Genomic DNA, 19,152 nt, shown 5'->3' with positions numbered 1-19,152 from the left:
GATGGAGGGGACGTTCGACGTGAAGATACGGTTCAGAATGGAACCGTCAAGCTCCGAGGTGAAGGACCAGGTGTCTCGCATCTCGGCTGCATGCTTGGATCGCTGTCTCAAAAGAGCATCCAAGTTTGTGAGCGATCCAGGGTCCGTGCTGCAACGGACAATTGGCCACGCTGTCGAGGTAAGATCTACTCTTAAACTTTGTTTTATTTTCCCAACTTGTGGCTTGGTCTGACCTGTGTTTGCCTTTTGACTCTGCAGGCATTCACTGCCTCCATCCTTGGATGGAAGGGAGGCCTTGGCGGCGAAGGAAAGGGAGAACTCCTCTGCTGCCTTAGAGGTTGCCACTACGCTCAAGGGCGAGCTGCTGAAGGCCCGGAGCGAGGTGGACATTTTGAGGGCCGAGGTAGAAGCCAAGGCCGAGTTGCTGAAAAGGGAGGATGAGAGGCATAAAACCCACCTCCGAGCTGCCCACACCATCACTAAAGGGCTGGAGAAGCAGAAGTTCCAACTCCTTAAGGAGAAGGACGACATGCTCCAGGCCCTTGAGGCGAAGCACGCTGCAATTGGGCGTCTCACTGTTGAACTCAAGGCGGAGAAGGAACGCCTTGCCAACGGAGCTCTTCTAGAAGCAGCCTTCAGGCAACATCCAGACTTCGATAGGTTTGCCAAGGATTTCAACGATGCAGGCTTCAAATTTCTGATGAAAGGCATTGCTGCTGACATGCCCCTCCTCCAGCTCAACCTCGGCGATCTGAAGAAGAGGTATGCTGAGAAATGGGCTTCTGGGCCCAACGGCACTCCATGTCCTGCCTCCCTGGTAGAAAAGTACGTCAGAGATCTAGACTCTGACTACTCCGACCTGGAAGAAGACGATGCCTCTAGTCAGGAGCCTAACGAGGTTGGCACTACCCAAGAGGAAGTTCCTTCATAGTAGAGCGGATCTCAGGAGGTCAACCTTCTGGTTCTCAGGGCGAGCTATCCTCTCACCTCGGGAGCAACTGAGATTCCTCGTTGATTTTGTTGTATTTTCTTTTATTATTTTTTGTAAGTCGCAGGGCAGAGCTGCAAGGTCTATAAGCCTTGGCTCTGCCCTTCAATCAATGAATTCTTCCTTCCTTTTACTTCTGTGCATCTAGCTCTGTCTCTTTCTTCCATTACTTTTTCCTTAAGCTTTGAACTTGCTTTTGCAACTCTGAACCATTATATGAATAATTTTACCTCGCACCTCTAATTTGTGCGTTTAAAGGGTTGAGTGTGAGATGAACTCTTTTCTTATCGCACCTTTCACTTGAGGTTTTGAGAGTTTCCCTCTCTGGTCTTTTATATTTCTCCTCGAACTCAGAAGTTCAAAAGATTATTAAACAATTTTGAATTTTTTACATCGCACCTTTAACTTAGACGTTCAAAGGATTGAATTTTGATTCGCAATTGATTTTGACATTGCACCTCGAGCCCGTGGGTTTTGAGGATTGAATTTAATCAATTTTTACACTTATAAAGCGTAAGTCCTATGGGAGTCCGTGACCCCCATTTAATTTCTGATCAAACTCGGAGTCACGAAATTAAATAACTGTTTACTAACAATTCAGTTCCTCCCCTTGAAAATTTTTACAAGTCCATTTTAGGACAATTTTAACATTTCAAGGGTAATAGCGCTTTAGGTGCTCCGCGTTCCATGGATGCGCAAGCACATTTCCTTCCAGATCGGCCAGCATGTAAGTTCCAGGTCGGACTATGCCTTTAACATTGAACGGTCCCTCCCAACTTGGGTCAAGGGTGCCCACATGACTCTGAATCTTCCTTAAAACCAAATGTCCAACTTGAAAGCTTCGAGGTCGAACTCTGGTGTTGTAATGTCTGGTCATTCTGTTCTGATACTCTGCTAAGCGTAGCTGAGCCATTTCCCTCTTTTCTTCTAATAAATCAAGGTTAAGGAGTAGCTCTTCCTCATTCTTTGTTGGCTCGTACTGCTCTACCCTGTCTGTTGGTATGCCGATCTCAACTGGTACAACAGCTTCAGAGCCAAAGGCTAGTGAGAACGGAGTTTCACCAGTAGACTCTCTCGGGGTGGTCCGATATGACCATAATACTTCGGGTAGCTCCTCAGCCCATCTTCCCTTTCTGGAGTCCAGTCTCAGTTTAAGTCCTCGTTTTATAATTTTGTTTATCGCCTCAACCTGCCCATTTATACCCCCAAACAGATTCTTACATCGATTTTTGCTTCTTCTTAGATTATTGATAGGTTGATTTTGGCCGAAAATAGACTCTAATTAAACCATTTATACATCTCTACTAGAGAGCACATTTCTTACCACGATTGGGGTGTCATACATTATCTTAAAGCGTCATATATTATTTTTGTCATTTCTAATCTAAAATGATTAACCATTAGGACACAATAAAAACTTTAGAAAGTCAAATAAAAGTTTTGCAATGGACAAAAAAAAACTTCATCTAAAACAAGCTCACAAACCTTCTTGAAAAGATGCAGAAATGAAATGAGTCTTTCCAAAAAATTATATCAAAGTAGCCTTGTGCACTGAAGTTAGAAGTTGTAAACTAATATGAAAGAAAATTCATCATCATCATTTTTAGGTGATGGAATAGACCCATTTTCTAGTAGTGAAATTGAAATATGCGTCTTTCCAAGATTATATCAAAGTAGCCTTGTTAGAAGTTGTAAACTAATATGATAAGAAAAATCTCGATGGAAATTCTTGCAAACTTCTATTTTATCTTTCACGAAAATAATGTAATTAATATGGAAGATGTAAAGTGGGCCAAGAAGTAATCTAGATATACAGAGGAGGTGTAAGTTGCATGTTTGTATATCAAGAAGATAAAAGAGGAGGAAGATAAGCAAGAAAGTGTATTTCTTACTATTGAATGTACAAAGTATTTATAAGCATCTCAGTCCTTTAAGAGGAGGAGAGAAATGGGTGACTAACTAATCAACCAGATTTAGTGAATCAAAATAATGGTACCAATTACTCCAACACATTAACAATTGAGCCAGCTTTACAAAAAGAGTTGAGATTGATGGAGCCAAATTGATGTCAGAACGAGCCAGGAATGAATCGGGACGAATAGTAATGAAAAATAGGTGAAGAAGCAGGCTGCACGCCATTGGACCGAGGAGGCAGCACGGTGGCGTGCTACCTTAATGTGGGCGCGCGGACGAAGTTTCTGTCTGTAGCGCCATGACGCTGTGCTGTATCAACTTATAAATTCTGCAGTTTCGTGTTTTTTAGGTTTTGGAGCCATTTCAAGTTGTTTTTCAGAGCAGTTTGTGGTAGATGGCAGATAAGGCTCGGGGTATTGGCAGTAGCATTATTGGGATAGATCAAGATCGTCATATTCGAGGTAATTAGATCTTGCTTCTTGTGAGTTTTTCACTCCTATACCTAGCTAAATATCATTGTGTTAAATACTTAGAAGCTATGAGTTTTTGTTAGGATCTCTACAGAGCAAATATCTGTGGAGAGAGATATTTGAGAGTACTTTTATCCAATCTCATTGTAGTGGAACTCGCATCGAGCAAAACACTGTACATTGTTGGGAACCAGTATAAATCTATTCTATCGTTTATTGCTTTCCATATATTTCCCTTTAATTTGTGATTGGCTTAGATAATTGGATAGAATTGTTGAGAGAGAAATGATTTGGCATGCCTAATTAATTCCCGACTGAGCAACTACATGATCTTGAAAGTCAGCTCATGCACACGTTAAGAACAACCTTCCAAATTCAAGCAAAAGGACAAGAGGAAATATACGGTAGGGAGAGAAGCCAAATTTGACCATCCAAAATAATCAAACCAATTGGCCCTGCGATCGTTTCTTATCTGGTGATGGGAAAACTCAGGAGAGGGTTATGGAATTAAACACAAATCTTGACATCTTTAAAGAAAAACAGATGGCCTAAATTAAACTTCCTTTTGGAACTAGTCATAGTCAAACAATGCTAACAAACGTTCCACTTAAAATACTATCATTATTCTCCATGGAATATCTTGCAAACACCAAAAGATGAATATTCATCAATATGGGTCTTGTTTGAGAGCTGAGGGAGAGAATAATAAGAAACCCATGATGTACCACACGAATAGAATTTCGTTACAAAAGTTAGGACCACATATACTTCAATACAAATATAGCTGTATATGTAATGGAGTGGTTGATAACGTAATGGAAGAAACGAAGTTTTTCGAATTTTTTATTTTTTCATGACATTTTTAACTGTTAAGGATCTCACATTGAACATTGGTTTATAATAAACATGGTTACTATTCTCATGTCCAATTGGTTGTGAGATGGAACCTAATGAATATTAATATGGTATCAGAACCCAACAAGCTCAAACGAACATCCAGTCCAAAAATGGAATCCGACCAAAATCGATGAGCCAAAAGAGCTACGATGAAGACATGTTAAGGATCCCACATTTCAATGATTTTTATAATAAATTCATGGTCATGAGCGAATATATGACGTCGTAAAAAACACCACGAAAGCGTTTTGTGACGTTTTTTAACCGTCACGAAATCCGTTTTCTATAATGTTTATAATAAACCTAACGAATACTTTTCGGAATGGACGAATATATGAAATGTCATATACAACGCGAGGAATCCAAATTTCAAGGGGGTGGAACTGAAATTACTAAACATTGTAGGTGCAATAACTAGTTAATCTAAACTTTTTCCAATTTAACACCTATACTACTAGGTCTGCGTTGCTGTTAATGTGGAATATCCAATTTAGAAAAGATTGGGAATGTGAAGCCCTTTATTTAAATATTACATTTCTAGTTCTTAATTTTAATATAATGTAAATGGAAATATCAATGACAATATTCCTTACAGAATCATGAAAGTTAAGATATTTATAATATATATAATAAAAAGTGAAATAAGTTACAAATCATGATTAATAGTTTTTTTCTTTTGACATCAATATTATTTGGTTTTTTGTTTGACATAAAAGCTTTATTAATAGTATTTATGTTTACATCGATATTATTTGGTTTATTATTAATAGTGTTTATGTCTACCTAATCAATAGTATTTATGTTTACGTTGATATTATTTGTTTGGTAAATCACCAATTGTTCCTATAATTTGATGTTTAAATTTCGTTTTAATTTGAGTTCAATTTCAATTTGGTTATTATGATATATAGTCAAATCTCATAGATTGTCTTTATTAAATACATGGCACATTTTTATTTACATGATAACTAAGGTATATTTTTTATTTAGTTGATTGTGTAATTTGACGCAACAGTTGCATATATAGCAATGTGGTCTAAAATAATAGCAAATCTAACACAAACTAAAAGATTTACAAATACAACACGATTTAAAAAAAAAAAGTTCATCAATAAATCTCAACCCTGCACATTTTTTAGTGATAGACGCCTATCACTAATAAACAGCTTTCATTGATAGATACTAATAGACATTCATCACTCTATCGTTTGGTACATGCTTATCAATGATAGTCAGGATAGATACCGACTTACAAATTTGAGATATTTACAAAATCTTATTTTTTAAATTCTTCTACAAAATAAAATTAATTGCCAATCATTACCATTCTTCTAACTGTAGAAGAGTCTATGGCCACCTAGAAAATAAAGAAAGATGGTGAAAAAAATAATTGAAGTTAGGCCTAACTTTTAAAATGTCCATTTTGATCATTGTATTTTTTAAAAGTAACTATTTTGGTCCCTATTTGTAAAATTTTAACACAAGTTATACATATAACATAAATCCTTTAAGATAGAGTCATTGTTACATTTCAAAAAGTATATTGAGTGTAGTTAATAACATTAACGAATCAGAATGACCATTTTTAAACGTACTAAACACTTTGAAAGTAAAACTAAAATGAACAAAAGTTAAATCTAAAGATACCAATATGAACAATTTGAAAGTATAGGAATCATGATGAACCAAAGTTAAACCTAAAAGTACCACCACCAAAACAATAAGAAACATGATCACTAAGGATTACATAGTAGTGGTTATCACGCACCACATTCAGAATCCACGAAAGAAAAAATCTATCCCAAATGACATACTTGATTAATAAAACAATTTACCTATTCAAAGAATGAAGAATAAGAACAAATTTCACCCATGAAACACTTCTTCTAAAGTTACAACATCGTCAACACCGTTTATTTACGGCACCAAAACTCCTCTATTAATAAACAAATCTTGTCTTTCATGGGGCAAAAGACTAAAATAATATTTTAATCTTATTTATTTCATATTTTTGGATATTCGTACGATATATCATTAATAAGATACCATACTAATATTTTATCCAGTGATTCTCCACGCGATCATCTGAAAAAGTAAATGCCTGTTGATGGCGTTGGCGCGAAGACGAGAAAATAAATAATTTAGACTTGAGAGTTAAGAGAGAGAGAGGCGAAGAGGCGAGGCAGGTGAAGGAGAATTCTCCTCTCTTTCTCAGATTTCCTTTTACGTTCGTTGAAATGGTAACACGAAAATCCATAGAAATTTCCTTTCTTCTCTTTCCTGACGCTGATCCTACTTATTTCTTCCGTTTTCGCCGCGGAAAACGACCCACAAACCTTCCCTCAATTGCTTCCGTTTCAAGCTTCATCGCTGAATATCTTGAATCTCTGGAACGAATCCCTTCCCAGGTATCCAAGCTGTCTCTTGCTTTAATCTCCTCAATCGTGTACCCTTTGTGTGCATCTGATTCCGTGATTTTTCTGTCCACACGCATTTGAATTTATGCTCAATTTCTGCTCTGATTCTTGAGTTTGCGGTTCTTTTTGACGTATGTAACGCCTGGAAATTGAAGTTTCAGCTTCCCTTTTCTGGGTGATGGAGGGATTCTTTTTTGACCTTGTTTCACGTCCGCCAAGAACAGTTAAAGGGAAGTATGTCACTAGAAATTCTCTTCTTGCTAGGGTCTGGCGGGATCCTACAATAATTTACCATGGGGTCTGGATTCTTAGCAAGATATTCACCTTGTTATTTGTTACATTCCTGAGTAAGCCCCCAAGGGGCCGCCCTGGGTCTCTTGGTTCTGGTCATATTGACTTAAATGCCCCAAGTTTGAACTTTTGGTCAGGTTAATATCAAAAACCCTTGATGTCTCTTGAGTCCAGGCTATGGGACGGGCGTGAATGCCATTGAGTATAGTGGAACAAAATTCCGACTCCCGATTATTAAAAAAAAAAAAAACCATTCCTGAGTATGTTTCTAGAAGGTGTAAGTGTTGTGTGTTGTAAACCTTGTGGTTTAAGTTGCCTAGGAAAGAGGAAGGATTTTCCAGCTACTCATTCTTGACCACCATAAAAGGTGGTTCTATGATTCTATTCGTATCCCTGGAAATATCAAAACATGAACTCTTCTCTTTTTTATGAAAAGTCAAGGTCTTTTTGTGCGTGCCTAGGAAGTACAGTGATACACATTTTTGCTTGAAATCTTCTAATTTGAATACTTTTCAAAATAGAACTGTAAGGCATGTGGTGTGCCAATCATAAGTTAGTCAAGTCGAGTGCCATATTAATACCTTGTAAAAAATTTCTCTGCAGCAGGCTTTTAGCTATGGGCACTCTCATGTCTGAGATTAACTTGAAGGATTTTTTTATTCCAAACTATATTTTATCCATTGGATCGGAGATGGAAAAAGTTAGCCATCTACCTGTCTGTCCAGTTGTTGTTTTTATTAACTCGAAAAGTGGCGGTCAGCTTGGCGGCGATATCCTTGTCAGATACCGTGCTCTTCTCAATAAGAATCAGGTAATTCAACTGACATTAATGCAGATTTCTATCTTTAGTTCTTTATGGTTATGGACGTCCAAATTTGAGGCCACTTTCTTTAGGTTTTTGATCTGGGAGAGAATGTCCCTGACAAGGTGCTACATCAACTTTATAATAACCTTGGTTTGCTCAAGGACAGGGGAGATCTTTTGGCTGCTCATATCGAGAAGAATCTTAGACTAATTGTAAGTTACTTGTTTAGTTGTGATTTCACTTATATCTTATACTAGTGAGATGAGAATGCATGATGCTCGAGTTCACTATGTTAAAGTTTTAATTGTCAAGACAATGTCGTCAACTATCGCAAATCTCAACTCTTTACTCTTTACATGGACTTCTAATTATTAGGTTGCAGGTGGAGATGGTACAGCAAGCTGGCTTCTTGGAGTAGTTTCTGATATGAAACTCCCTCATCCACCTTCAATTGCTACTGTGCCATTGGGAACTGGGAACAACCTTCACTTTTCCTTTGGCTGGGTATCTTTTCTTTGTTACACTGCTTTTTCATATTTTTTGCTATCCATATGTATAATAGTGTTTCTACTCATTATCTAAAGGCTTATGTTCCTTTTTTGTACTCACATGATAAGAAAAATGTTTTATGGATCAAAAGAATCTCAACTCGAGTATTCTGTTCAGTATTTCGCTTTGAAATTTTTGTCATTAGTGGAAGATGATCTAATGATCTTATGGGGTGTAAACTCCGACAAAAGAAATCGTGTTTATTTCCTAGCAAGATGTTTAGAATCTTCTAATTTTTCAATGTCAGAAGTTTCTTCTATGTAATCAATCACTTATAAGCTGTCACTTTACCAGGCACTATGCAAGTTATTCTTTCTGTGTACATTGCTCATGGTGCTTGGAATACTGTAAGTCTGAATTTGAAAAGAGTAAACTGTTATTAATTCACAGGGAAAGAAAAATCCTGCCACAAACTGCCAATCCGTTGAATCATTCTTGAGTCAAGTAAGGAGTGCAAGAGAAATGAGGATCGATAGGTAAATTACCATCTATTAACACCAAAATCCGAGCACACTTAAGAAACCATACTTGAGACTAAAAGCATGTTTAGAAAAAATTTTCTTTTGTTCAAACATAAATCATAATTATCCAATTATGTACTATTAGTGTGTAGGTTGACATGTTCTGAAAGGTCGTTCACATTTTTATCAATTAAGGTATCTGAAATAATATGATAAGCTCTCAATTCATATCACCAATGCATGGGCTGCTAAGGGAGTTATTTAGTGAATGGAAGCTTAGAAAATTGTTGCATGATTCTGTTAGGGGAGGTGGGAAGGTTTAGGGTCCGAGAATGGGTACAATGTTTGGCTAGTAATTAATGTAATAGACTAATAGTAGGCGTTAGCGAGCTATACTGTTTTGGATCAACTAGTATTATCTTATCTAATAACTTTCTTCTGACAAAATTGTTGAGGAATGCTGCTTTGGCATAAATAACTGTGGATCAAAAACTTTGATGCTCATAATTAGGATAGTGCACATACTTTTAATGGCTTTTACCAAATTTTATTGAACTAGAAAAACTCATTAGCTGTTTAATAAGGATGAAATTGTTATTGTTTTCTTAAGAACTTTTTTTGCATACCAGCTGGCATATACACATGAAAATGCGAGGTCCAAAGGAAGGTTCTTCTGATTCCATTACACGTCTTGAACTGCCCCACTCTCTGCATGCATTCCATCAGGTATGCCAGACTGACAAGCAAAATATGGTAAACTTGTATTGGTTGTTATCTTTAAGGATGCACATCGGTCGGTGACTCGGTCGGCACTGATTTTGGGCTCAGACTGATACTGATCTCCGACCAGTTGTTTATGGAAGGCTTTTGTAACTTTTTTTTTTTTTTTTTTTTTTTTCATTTTTTCCCCTGCTTTTATGTTATGCATATTGAAATTGTCCTGACTTAAGCTCTAGTGCGCATAATCTATTGGTAGGAAATTTATTAAATTCATGGGTATTGATCATTGGAGACAAATAGCTATAAATAGAAAATAAAATAGCAAATTGCCCTTGTACACTTCAAGAATTTACCTACAGGTTGTTATATTTGTTCTTCACCAAATTGGAAAACAGAGTTACCGCCACTGCAATAAAAAGTAAAATAAATTTAATTCAAATAATTGGTTTGAATTGAAATTTAAAAAATAGTTTATAATTGAGATTTCAAGCATCAAGTACTTCTTTTCAAAAAAAGAAACATCAAGTACTTATTACCCCAGTTGGAGTTTGACTTTTAGAATAATAGACTATGAAATAAAACAAGCCTATATTAGGATTTCTTACTTGCTGCGAAAATTTACCACTTATTTGTCCTTCTGTTATTCTTTTGCATCACTAGATATTTTCATTTACGTGTTAGGGTGCCTGAGTTTTATAGCTTTTTACTAGGGTGGATTTGTTCCGGTAAAGCAATTAACTTTTTAAGGGATTTTCCTTTGTGATGACCGAGCAAAGATACAGGATATGTAGCTTTCCAGAAAAAAAAAATATATATTTTCAAATGTGGTTTTGGTATCGCATTGCCTTCTATGCTTCTTAACTTGTTTTGGCTATTTTTCAGGACAGTTGGAACGTATTTCGTGGTGGATTTTGGAACTACTTCAGTATTGGTAAGAAAATTTATGCTTTGGCACATTCTATCACTTCACTGAATCAAGGTTAAAGGCTCTAGATGATACATGTTTTGGCATATAAAATACATTGTTGAAAAGGTTAATTCTCACAGAGAGATGTTTGCTTTGTTCCTGATTGAGTTGAATATCATGAGTGATTTGAATCATATGGCTTCATCTGATTGAGCTTCGGGTTTCGATAAGCCTTTAAGTCTAAGCCTCCAACTCTATTGTTGTTACTTCGGTCATGTATACTTTTATGGTTCCAACAACACATATAATTCATTTCTAATTATGTAGTCATGAGGTTTTTACATGCCTCCATAGATAGTTTCGACTTTTGATCAACCACTGAGTGAATTAAGAAGCAAAAGTGACTTACGCTGTTAGCTTTGTTGATTAAATTCAATCCAAGAATAGCCCTATTACATGACCCTCCTCCTACATTACCAGAAGTGTGATATATATTGTTTAATAAATGATATGGAGTTGAATTACTAGAATGATCCTTTTGTGAACAACATAATAAAATTTGACTGTGATACGGAGTACAATCGGGTCATGCCTTTTGGTTTTGGCTTTTTCTAATAGTATAATTCATTTATGTCACAATCCTTGTACAATGATGAATATCTATTTTAATGTTCTGGCTGGTACATGTATACCTAAAAATGTACCAATTTATTTCCTGAGAGAGTTGCTGAATGTTCTTTGCAGGAATGGATGCTCAGGTATCTTATGCTTTTCACTCCGAGAGAAAGTTGCACCCTGAAAATTTTAAGAATCAATCGACTAATCAGGTACTGAGTACTGAATTGTTTTTCCCTTCAAGCTCGATACTACGATCTGCCAAAAAAAAAAAAACCAATCATTTTGAGTGTTCAAGCTTTTCCACTTGTCAACTGTCACGATCCAAGACCTTTCCTGATTTCTGTAGGGATAAAATATTGTAAAAAATATATTTTATATTTAAATTATCTATAGTCAAGTAATGATCATTTTCCTAGACATTTATCCTCTCAAGATTTATCCATCCTAGATTAAATGATCAGTACCAGTCTGTTTCGATTATCTACAATTTTTTAGTTTAGTATGTCCTCCAATTGTTTTAATTGTGCGTCTTTACCAATTAATCTCTCTTTTGGTTGAGGCAGAAAACATATTTGAAGATTGCTTGTAAACAAGGATGGTTTATTTCTCCTTTATGTCATCCTACTTCCAGGTATGTCTTTGATTTATCTTTATGTCTAATGAGTGTTCCATCCTATGACAATATTGATAAGAGTTATGCAACATTTATAATTACTTTAAGAGAAAAAATCACAGTTTTATCTATATTTCTGGACCCAAGTCATGTTATCTGCCTTATAAAACATATCAATTTCCATGACATCAACTTTCAAGTAGCTGGTTGTTTTCTTTTTATTCTTTTCCCTCCTTTTGTGAGTAAGAATGAGTTGATAAAATGCAGGAATGTAGCAAATCTTGCAACGCTAAAGATTATGAGGAGGGAAGGTCATTGGGAGGACCTCGTGATTCCTCCTAGGTGATTCGGAATAGCTTTTTCCACATTGCTTCTCTATTTTGCTATTAATTATTGATCTCAGCATTGACACTTGGACTCTTTTCAATCTAAAATGCAGTATCAGATCTATTATATGTCTTAACTTGCCAAGTTTTTCTGGTGGACTTGATCCTTGGGGAGATCCAAGCAAAAATAAATCACGCGATGTTAGTACCAATTCCATTTCCACTCTTAAACCATAATTCTGCTGCTTAGATTTGCTGGTTGTAACTAATATTATGCACAAATTTTTGCATTACAGAGAGATCTAACTCCTTCATATGTGGATGACGGGCTTATTGAGATTGTTGGATTTAGAAACGCTTGGCACGGGCTCGTCCTACTAACTCCAAATGGACATGGAACTTGTCTCGGTCAGGTAATTTCAAGCAAAAACTATGTTAAAATAAGAACAAAAATAGCATTGATTTGATTACACTTGATCCGTATGCAACTAACATTGCCTCTTGGCTGTTCCATTTCTAACGTTTTATGTAGGCGAAAAGGGTTCACTTCGAGTTTCATAAAGGTGCAATTAACCATGCTTACATGAGAATTGATGGGGAGCCATGGAAACAACCCCTTTCTGTGGACGATGACAAAGTGGTCATAGAAATTAGTCATTCCGGTCGAGTCAACATGCTCGCCAACCTACCTTGCCGAGCCAAAAGCGTGCATGACCCTTGTTCGACCGTTAGTTACGACGACGACAAAGAAGCTTATAATGGGGATGAGGACGAAGTTGCAGAACATCACGAGATGCTAAGGAAGTTCGGTGCAGCTTCTACCTTTAAGTTTGAGGACACCATTGAAATAGTTCATCACAACTTGAACTAGGTACTGACATCTTTGCTTTTACTGTTTTTTTTTTTTTTTTTTGGTGTAAATGTATCAGAATCCTTTGACATGATTGATGAATAAAATAGTTACTTCAGCTCTAAGGTCCCTCTGTCCAAAATTTCCCTTTCATTAGATGTATGAAATTTGCCAATTAAGATCCCACACCCATCTGATACGTAAATATTAAATTCATTCATGAGATATTTACAAGACTAAGAGGGATGTTATCATAGAAAGTCTATGGTCAAAATTACACTATTGAGATTTTATACATTATTCACATAGAAATTGAACCAAACAGATTAAAATGATTTAATCAAAGTTGAAATTACCAATTACCAAGATCAAAATAAAGAAGTACAGGGATAAATGTCGATTTATAATTTTTTCTTTTTAATATACTATATTTAATTTTTTTAACGTTAATATTTGTACTTACTTTTTCAAAGTACATATTTGTATGTACTCAATTTCTGAAGCAGCTTCTAAAAAAGTTTCAAAAGAATACATACTTGCCTATTTTAAAACCCATTAACCTTTTTTAAAACAAAAATTACCTTTAGTATGTCATTTGGTCCCCAAGTTACACTATTTTTTTTTTCCAATTTGTTTCCAATATTTTAAAGTTTCAATTTCACCTCTCAAGTTTCAATTACAATATATATATATCACTTAATAGTTTAGTTGGAATGGAATAAATGAATAATAATGTGTCATTAAGTATACTATTTTAACGAGTATTTATGTTTATGAATATTTAATATTTACTTTGAATAAAAATTTTAGCAGACTTTATCCTATTAAAAAATGGAACACAATTCTTTCTAATTATTTTATCGTGGGTGAGACATATTTGACCTATAGAAAACAAAGCTTTTAAACGTCATGATATAATTTTTTTTTCGATATTAATAACATTATTGTCAACTTTAAACCTAACTCAACTAGTTAAAATACATATTTTTAATCAAAAAGTCGAAAGTTTGAATCCTTCCTCCCCACGATCTAAAGGTTTCATTGATTTTTTATTTTTGTCTTAATTAAATGATGAAACACAATTTTTTTAATCCAGAGAGTAAACAAGATAATCTAAAAATAATTCTCCAACGTTGTATCAATATTTTTTTTTAAATAAATTAATAGATATAAATTTAAATTATAGAATGTAGCACATGCAATTGTACTCGAAAACTCGAATTATTTTTTGTATTAAAAATTAATAAATTGGTCAAAGTCGTTTGGAAGTTAAAATTAAAACTTGAAACCATCAATCCATCTGCCAACATGGTTTTATTTTTCTTCTTTGGAAGAAACTCGTGGGTTTAAGGAAATTGTGGATTATTATACTATATAGTTCAATAAAGAGAATATTCGCATATTAAAAAAATCTGTGGGCCAAATAGTAAATCCAGGGAAGAACTCAAAAAAAAAAAAAAAAAAAAGAGAGAGAGAAAGGGTAAATCCATGGAAACCAAAAAAAAAAAAAATGGTAAATGACATTCTTAGTCTTAGATGTTAATCTTAATTTCAATTTGATTAATTTATCTTGTAAAATTTTATTACCATTCCTATTTTTTGATTAATGTTACCAAACTTTTCTATCATAATAAAAATCAACCCTGACAAATTATTTATTAATATTTTTCAGGACAGAGTTTATTAGTATTTGAAATTAGTTATTCTGATAATTTAAATTTATGATGTGAAAATTTTCCTACCTCAAAATTTTATCATGGGACAAATGTAGTAATTACACTTTTAAAAAAGTATAAAATTAAATTGAAACTGCAAATAAAATTAAACTATAGAGACCAAAAATCTAATTAAACCTTAAAAAAGAAACTATCTCCAGGGGGGAGTTTCTTGAAAAGAGAAAAAAATGAATTTTTGCTTAAAAAAAGCATTTTGGTTTCGTACTTTCGTATAATCTGTTTATTTATTCATTTAAAAATTATAAATATAATTAATTAATTTTAGTAATATATTTAAAATTCTGCTTAAATTTTATTTTAATCTCCAAATTTTCAAAATTTAGCCAATTATAGTTCTTATTGGGACGCTTATGAGTCATTACACACTTGAGTCACAATTTAATATACATATTTGAAATCATATGGAAACAAGTGAGGAAGAAAAAGTATTAACAAGAAGTAAATAATTATTTTTCAAAAGTTGAAAAATTAAAATATAAAATTTTAAAATTTATATTTCGTAAACAAAAAAAGAAAATTATAAATTTATAAACAAAACTACAACTTGTTAATTAATATAAGCATAGCTCAATGTCAGAGTGAACATAACTCAATGCTAATTGACAAATAGTTCAAGAGTTTGTGAATTTGATCTCCACCCATCAGGTTTTACTAAAAATAGAATTAAGTAGCGATTTGAAGGAATTTGCGTATCAGGTAAATCGTGTTCGTTGTACACGAGTTCTCTCTGTACACGTTATCACCAAAAAAAAATTTGTTTTCCATCTAAATTTTTTATACCATGCGCGATCTATCTTGAATTATTTTTCCCGCAAAAATTTTGAAATCTTTTTAGTATTTTGTTGCTGGCTAAATTAGGAACTAAATTCATGTACCACAAGTTGATTAATAAAAGTTGAGTACCCTAAATTCATATACCACATTATAATAAAAATTAGCTTCAATGATAAACTAATTTCAAATCCATTAATAAAATTTTGGACAAGTTGATTTAAAAGTAAACAAACTGAAATATTAATAAAAACTCATGTACCACATGATGACCATCTTCTCGGGCGAGCTCTACGACGAGGTTCAGACGTAGCAATATGTGATGATGGATGATGAATTATATCATCCATATCTTGTTGTATTACCTCAATAGGTGATAGTTGTGGTAATGAATTTGGTGGATCAATTGAACTTGGTGCAATGACTGAATGAACTACAAGTGTAGGAATCATAATAAAATCTTACTAAAAGAGAGGGAGGAATAAAATCACCTCCAACAATAGCTGGTGGAGGCAGCGATGGAGACAGATGCTTGTGCGACGACGATTGAGTTGAGAGAGGTAAGGAAGAAAGAGAGGATTAGGGTTTTGGTTTAAAAATGAGGGGCGAAGGATATTAAAGATTTCACGTTAAAAAGAAAAGGAACCTAAAATGGTTTATAATAGACCATCTCATTGGCGCCAATTGATTTTAGAACCAGAGGAGGGGTGGAGTGGTGAGGGAACTTGCATGCATCTTACATGAGTTTGGTGAAATTGTGTGCATTGTACACGAGTTCGGTACAACACACATGGTTCATGCTACCAACTTTTGAAATTAGTTTCAAAACTACCATATTTTTGTTTTTTATTGTTTAAATTACATTATTTAAAAAAAAATCCACTTAAATATGGTTGCAAGTTGAAATTTCCCCCCTCAATTGAAGCTATTTAAAGCTAAACCCTAATTGAAAAGCCTAAATTGGTAAATTAACCCAACTAAACTCCTTGATAATTAATTAGAAGCATGAGCGAAGTAAGCAAAGCAAGGAAAAGCCACGCGGTGCCCCATTTTCACAAAATCCAGGAACCCCCCTTGAAAGCACCTGGTTTTCTCCTCCAAAACCATGGCTAAAATTCCCCTGTTTCTCTCTCCTCTCCCCTCTGGTTTTCCTCTCTCTCTCCCCTATTTATAGCCACAATTCCAAAACCCAATACCATTACCACCACAGATCCGATTCTTCCATTAGCCACAAACAGAAACAGAGCAGATGAGCGCAGCGTGCAGGGCGTGGCTCGTGGCGGCGAGCATCGGCGCCGTCGAGGCGCTGAAGGATCAGGGCGTGTGCCGCTGGAACAACGCCATCAAATCCCTTCACCACCATGGCAAGACCAAGCTCAGATCTTATTACCAGGCCAAGAACCTCTCTGCGTCCTCCTCTTCCGCCATTGCCAACCACATCAGACGATCTCGGGAGGAGCAGATGGGGAAAGTCATGGATTTGAGCTGCTTCGGCCCCAGCACTGTTAGATTCTAGAAAAAAAACTCATGGGTCTTCATCAAGTTTTGATCTTTCACAAACCCATCAAAATCAAATTCAAATTCAAATCCCTTTCGTGGGTTGTAGGGTGTGTCTGATCTCTGATCTTTGTGTTGTTTTGGATGGTTTTGGCTTTGAAGTTTGCTAATACAGCTTCAATTCCTAATTTTCTGTTTTGTAAATACCTTTCATTTGGGTTTGTTTCTTACTGCTCTGCCAAACTGGTGTTGCAAAAATACCCAAATTTTTGATTCATTGATTTGATCCGGCCGGGACCAGAAATGGAGTGGGTTTTCTCTAATTTGGAAGCTGTATTATGTGCCGTTTAGCTGCTGTGTTTGAGGTTGGTGTTTTAATTTAATGTAATGTATCTTTAATTTCACGTTCTCTCTAGGCTGTCACAGGTATCAGCAGCCTTTAAAGTAGAGTCTAATGAAACAAAACAATATGCTAAATTTTCCAAATATTGATCCCACCTGCCATTTCAAGGAAAAAGAGAAAAATTGCTAAATCTTATTACATTTTGATGGTAAAAAAAAACACAAGAAATTCACTCCTAGTGGCTAGTATTTAACCTATTCACTCTAAATCTTTTTTTATTACACCAACGAGGTGGCCAATCATCAACATATAAGTATTTCCCTATTCCTATTTTTATATCGTAGGCAACTCATAACAGATGGAATGACTCTGTTGCTTTTCCTTCATTTCTTTTTCAAATTTAAATATAAATTTGGTGTCCTAACTTCGAACTGATTGGAAATTTACGTTAGTTATTCCTAAACAATAAAATTAGAGTCCTCATACATTGAACTGATCGACTAAATAATTGGATTATTTGATAATATTATTCTGGTAAAGGTCCTAATGCATGAAGAATAATCATCACCACCGAGTGTAAAAAGTGTCTTTGGATTGAATAGCATTTTTACTGAGGTAGTATTATTTTTTACCAATTTTTTCTAAATTTCTAATTTTTGCTGACATCATCGTACGTACCAAATTACTTTCACCACCCTTCCACTCATTTTGTTAGATTTCTCTCTTTTTCCATATTTTTTTCCCTCTCTCTTTTTCCATTCACCCAATCTTTCTTTGTTTTCTCTTCCTTCTTTTTCTTCTCTTTTTCTCTCTTCTACAACACTATGGTTTCTCTCATTCTTCTTTTTTTTGGTTTCTCTGTTCCTTCTTTTCTTTGGAGAGGAGAGGAGAGAGGAGAGAGACGGAGGGAGTGAGAGGAAAAAAACTAGAAGGAGAGAGAGATCGAGAGACTTATTTCCTATTTGAAGGGATTAGTTGAAATAATTAAGCAATTTATAGAGTGAATAATTTGAAATATTTTGAAATAAATGTTGTTTACCTAAATAATAATAGTAATAATAATAAAATTTGATTAATTTAAATGAAAGGTAGAACTAAGTAAATAAATAAATTGGTCAAATTCAAATTCACTAACAAATCATTTAGAGATTAAAGATTTTTTTAATTAAAAATTATAAAATTGGAATTAAGGAAAACATAATCTCAATGTCTCTTCAATCTCCCTATTCAAATTTGAAATTTAATCTAAATTTGTTTAAAATTTTTTCTTTTCCTTAATTATTTGAACTAATCACTTAAAATAAAAAATAAATCTCTTATTCTCTTCCTCTCGTTCCCTCTGCTCCCTCTCGCTCCCTCTCGTTCTCTTCCTCTTGCTCGCTCCCTCTCTCGCTTCGTTCCTCTCTCTCCTATCTCTTCCCTATTCCCTCTTCATCTCGCTCCCTCTCTCCCCCTCTCGCTCTCTCCTCTCTCCTCTCTTCTCTCCTGCTGGTTAAAAAAAGAAGAAGAATGAGAGAAAAATACTCGTAGTATTGCATAAGAGAGAAAAAGAGAAGAATGTGTTGGGATTGGTGGAGTCAAAACGACGTCGGATTAAGCTAGGGAAGAATTGGGATCGAGCCGGGACGCGTCAGGATCGAAGCAAGAATGAAAACTGGGGAAAGCGAAAGCTGTAGGCCACACAGGCCGAGGAGGCAGCGCCGCGGCGCTAGGAGTGTTATTGTATCTAATCCTTAACAATATTAGTGAATTACCCACATCTGAGTGGAAGACTGGATGCAGCCCTTAGTGATGAACCAATATAATTTGTTGTGTCGTTTACTTGTGTTTACTGTTTTCTTCCTATTTGCATATTCTTGGTTGTGTTGGATATTTTCTGTGGAATGGGAAATCATTCAGGTTAGTTAATTTCCCAACAACTGGTATCAGAGCTGTAGGGTTGCAGCAGCATGAGAGACAAATATCACGCATACCATTAC

The 19,152-nt window shown here is 35.0% G+C and overlaps 2 protein-coding genes across 5 annotated transcripts; both read left to right on the top strand.

Moving 5' to 3' along the window:
* The first annotated feature begins 6,348 nt into the window (after positions 1 to 6,348).
* Positions 6,349 to 12,951, top strand: LOC111012914 (diacylglycerol kinase 1). 4 transcript variants are annotated; one of them, XM_022287229.2, is made up of 13 exons: positions 6,349 to 6,677; positions 7,581 to 7,788; positions 7,872 to 7,994; positions 8,158 to 8,286; positions 8,722 to 8,807; positions 9,422 to 9,518; positions 10,395 to 10,443; positions 11,164 to 11,246; positions 11,601 to 11,668; positions 11,918 to 11,992; positions 12,090 to 12,177; positions 12,273 to 12,389; positions 12,509 to 12,951. In XM_022287229.2, exons 2-13 carry the CDS (start codon positions 7,594 to 7,596, stop codon positions 12,845 to 12,847), a joined length of 1,449 nt encoding a protein of 482 aa, XP_022142921.1. In that variant the 5' UTR covers positions 6,349 to 6,677; positions 7,581 to 7,593; the 3' UTR covers positions 12,848 to 12,951. The 4 variants fall into 4 exon arrangements, with proteins under 4 accessions (XP_022142921.1, XP_022142919.1, XP_022142922.1 ...); XM_022287227.2 differs by having other exon boundaries at positions 6,350 to 6,677; positions 7,584 to 7,788; XM_022287230.2 differs by lacking the exon at positions 6,349 to 6,677 and adding an exon at positions 6,848 to 6,920 and having other exon boundaries at positions 7,584 to 7,788.
* A 3,417-nt stretch (positions 12,952 to 16,368) lies between these two features.
* LOC148208488 (uncharacterized) lies at positions 16,369 to 17,239 on the top strand. The gene has a single exon (XM_088117785.1). The coding sequence runs from the start codon at positions 16,583 to 16,585 to the stop codon at positions 16,847 to 16,849; it is 267 nt and encodes an 88-aa protein (XP_087973911.1). The 5' UTR covers positions 16,369 to 16,582; the 3' UTR covers positions 16,850 to 17,239.
* The last annotated feature ends 1,913 nt before the right edge of the window (positions 17,240 to 19,152 follow it).

The sequence above is a fragment of the Momordica charantia genome (assembly GCF_013281855.1).
Source record: "Momordica charantia cultivar OHB3-1 chromosome 10 unlocalized genomic scaffold, Mcharantia_2.0 BLBB01000010.1, whole genome shotgun sequence".
Classification (NCBI taxonomy): Eukaryota; Viridiplantae; Streptophyta; class Magnoliopsida; order Cucurbitales; family Cucurbitaceae; genus Momordica; species Momordica charantia.
Note: the sequence above shows the minus strand (reverse complement) of the source record. Positions and strands in the feature narration are given on the sequence as shown.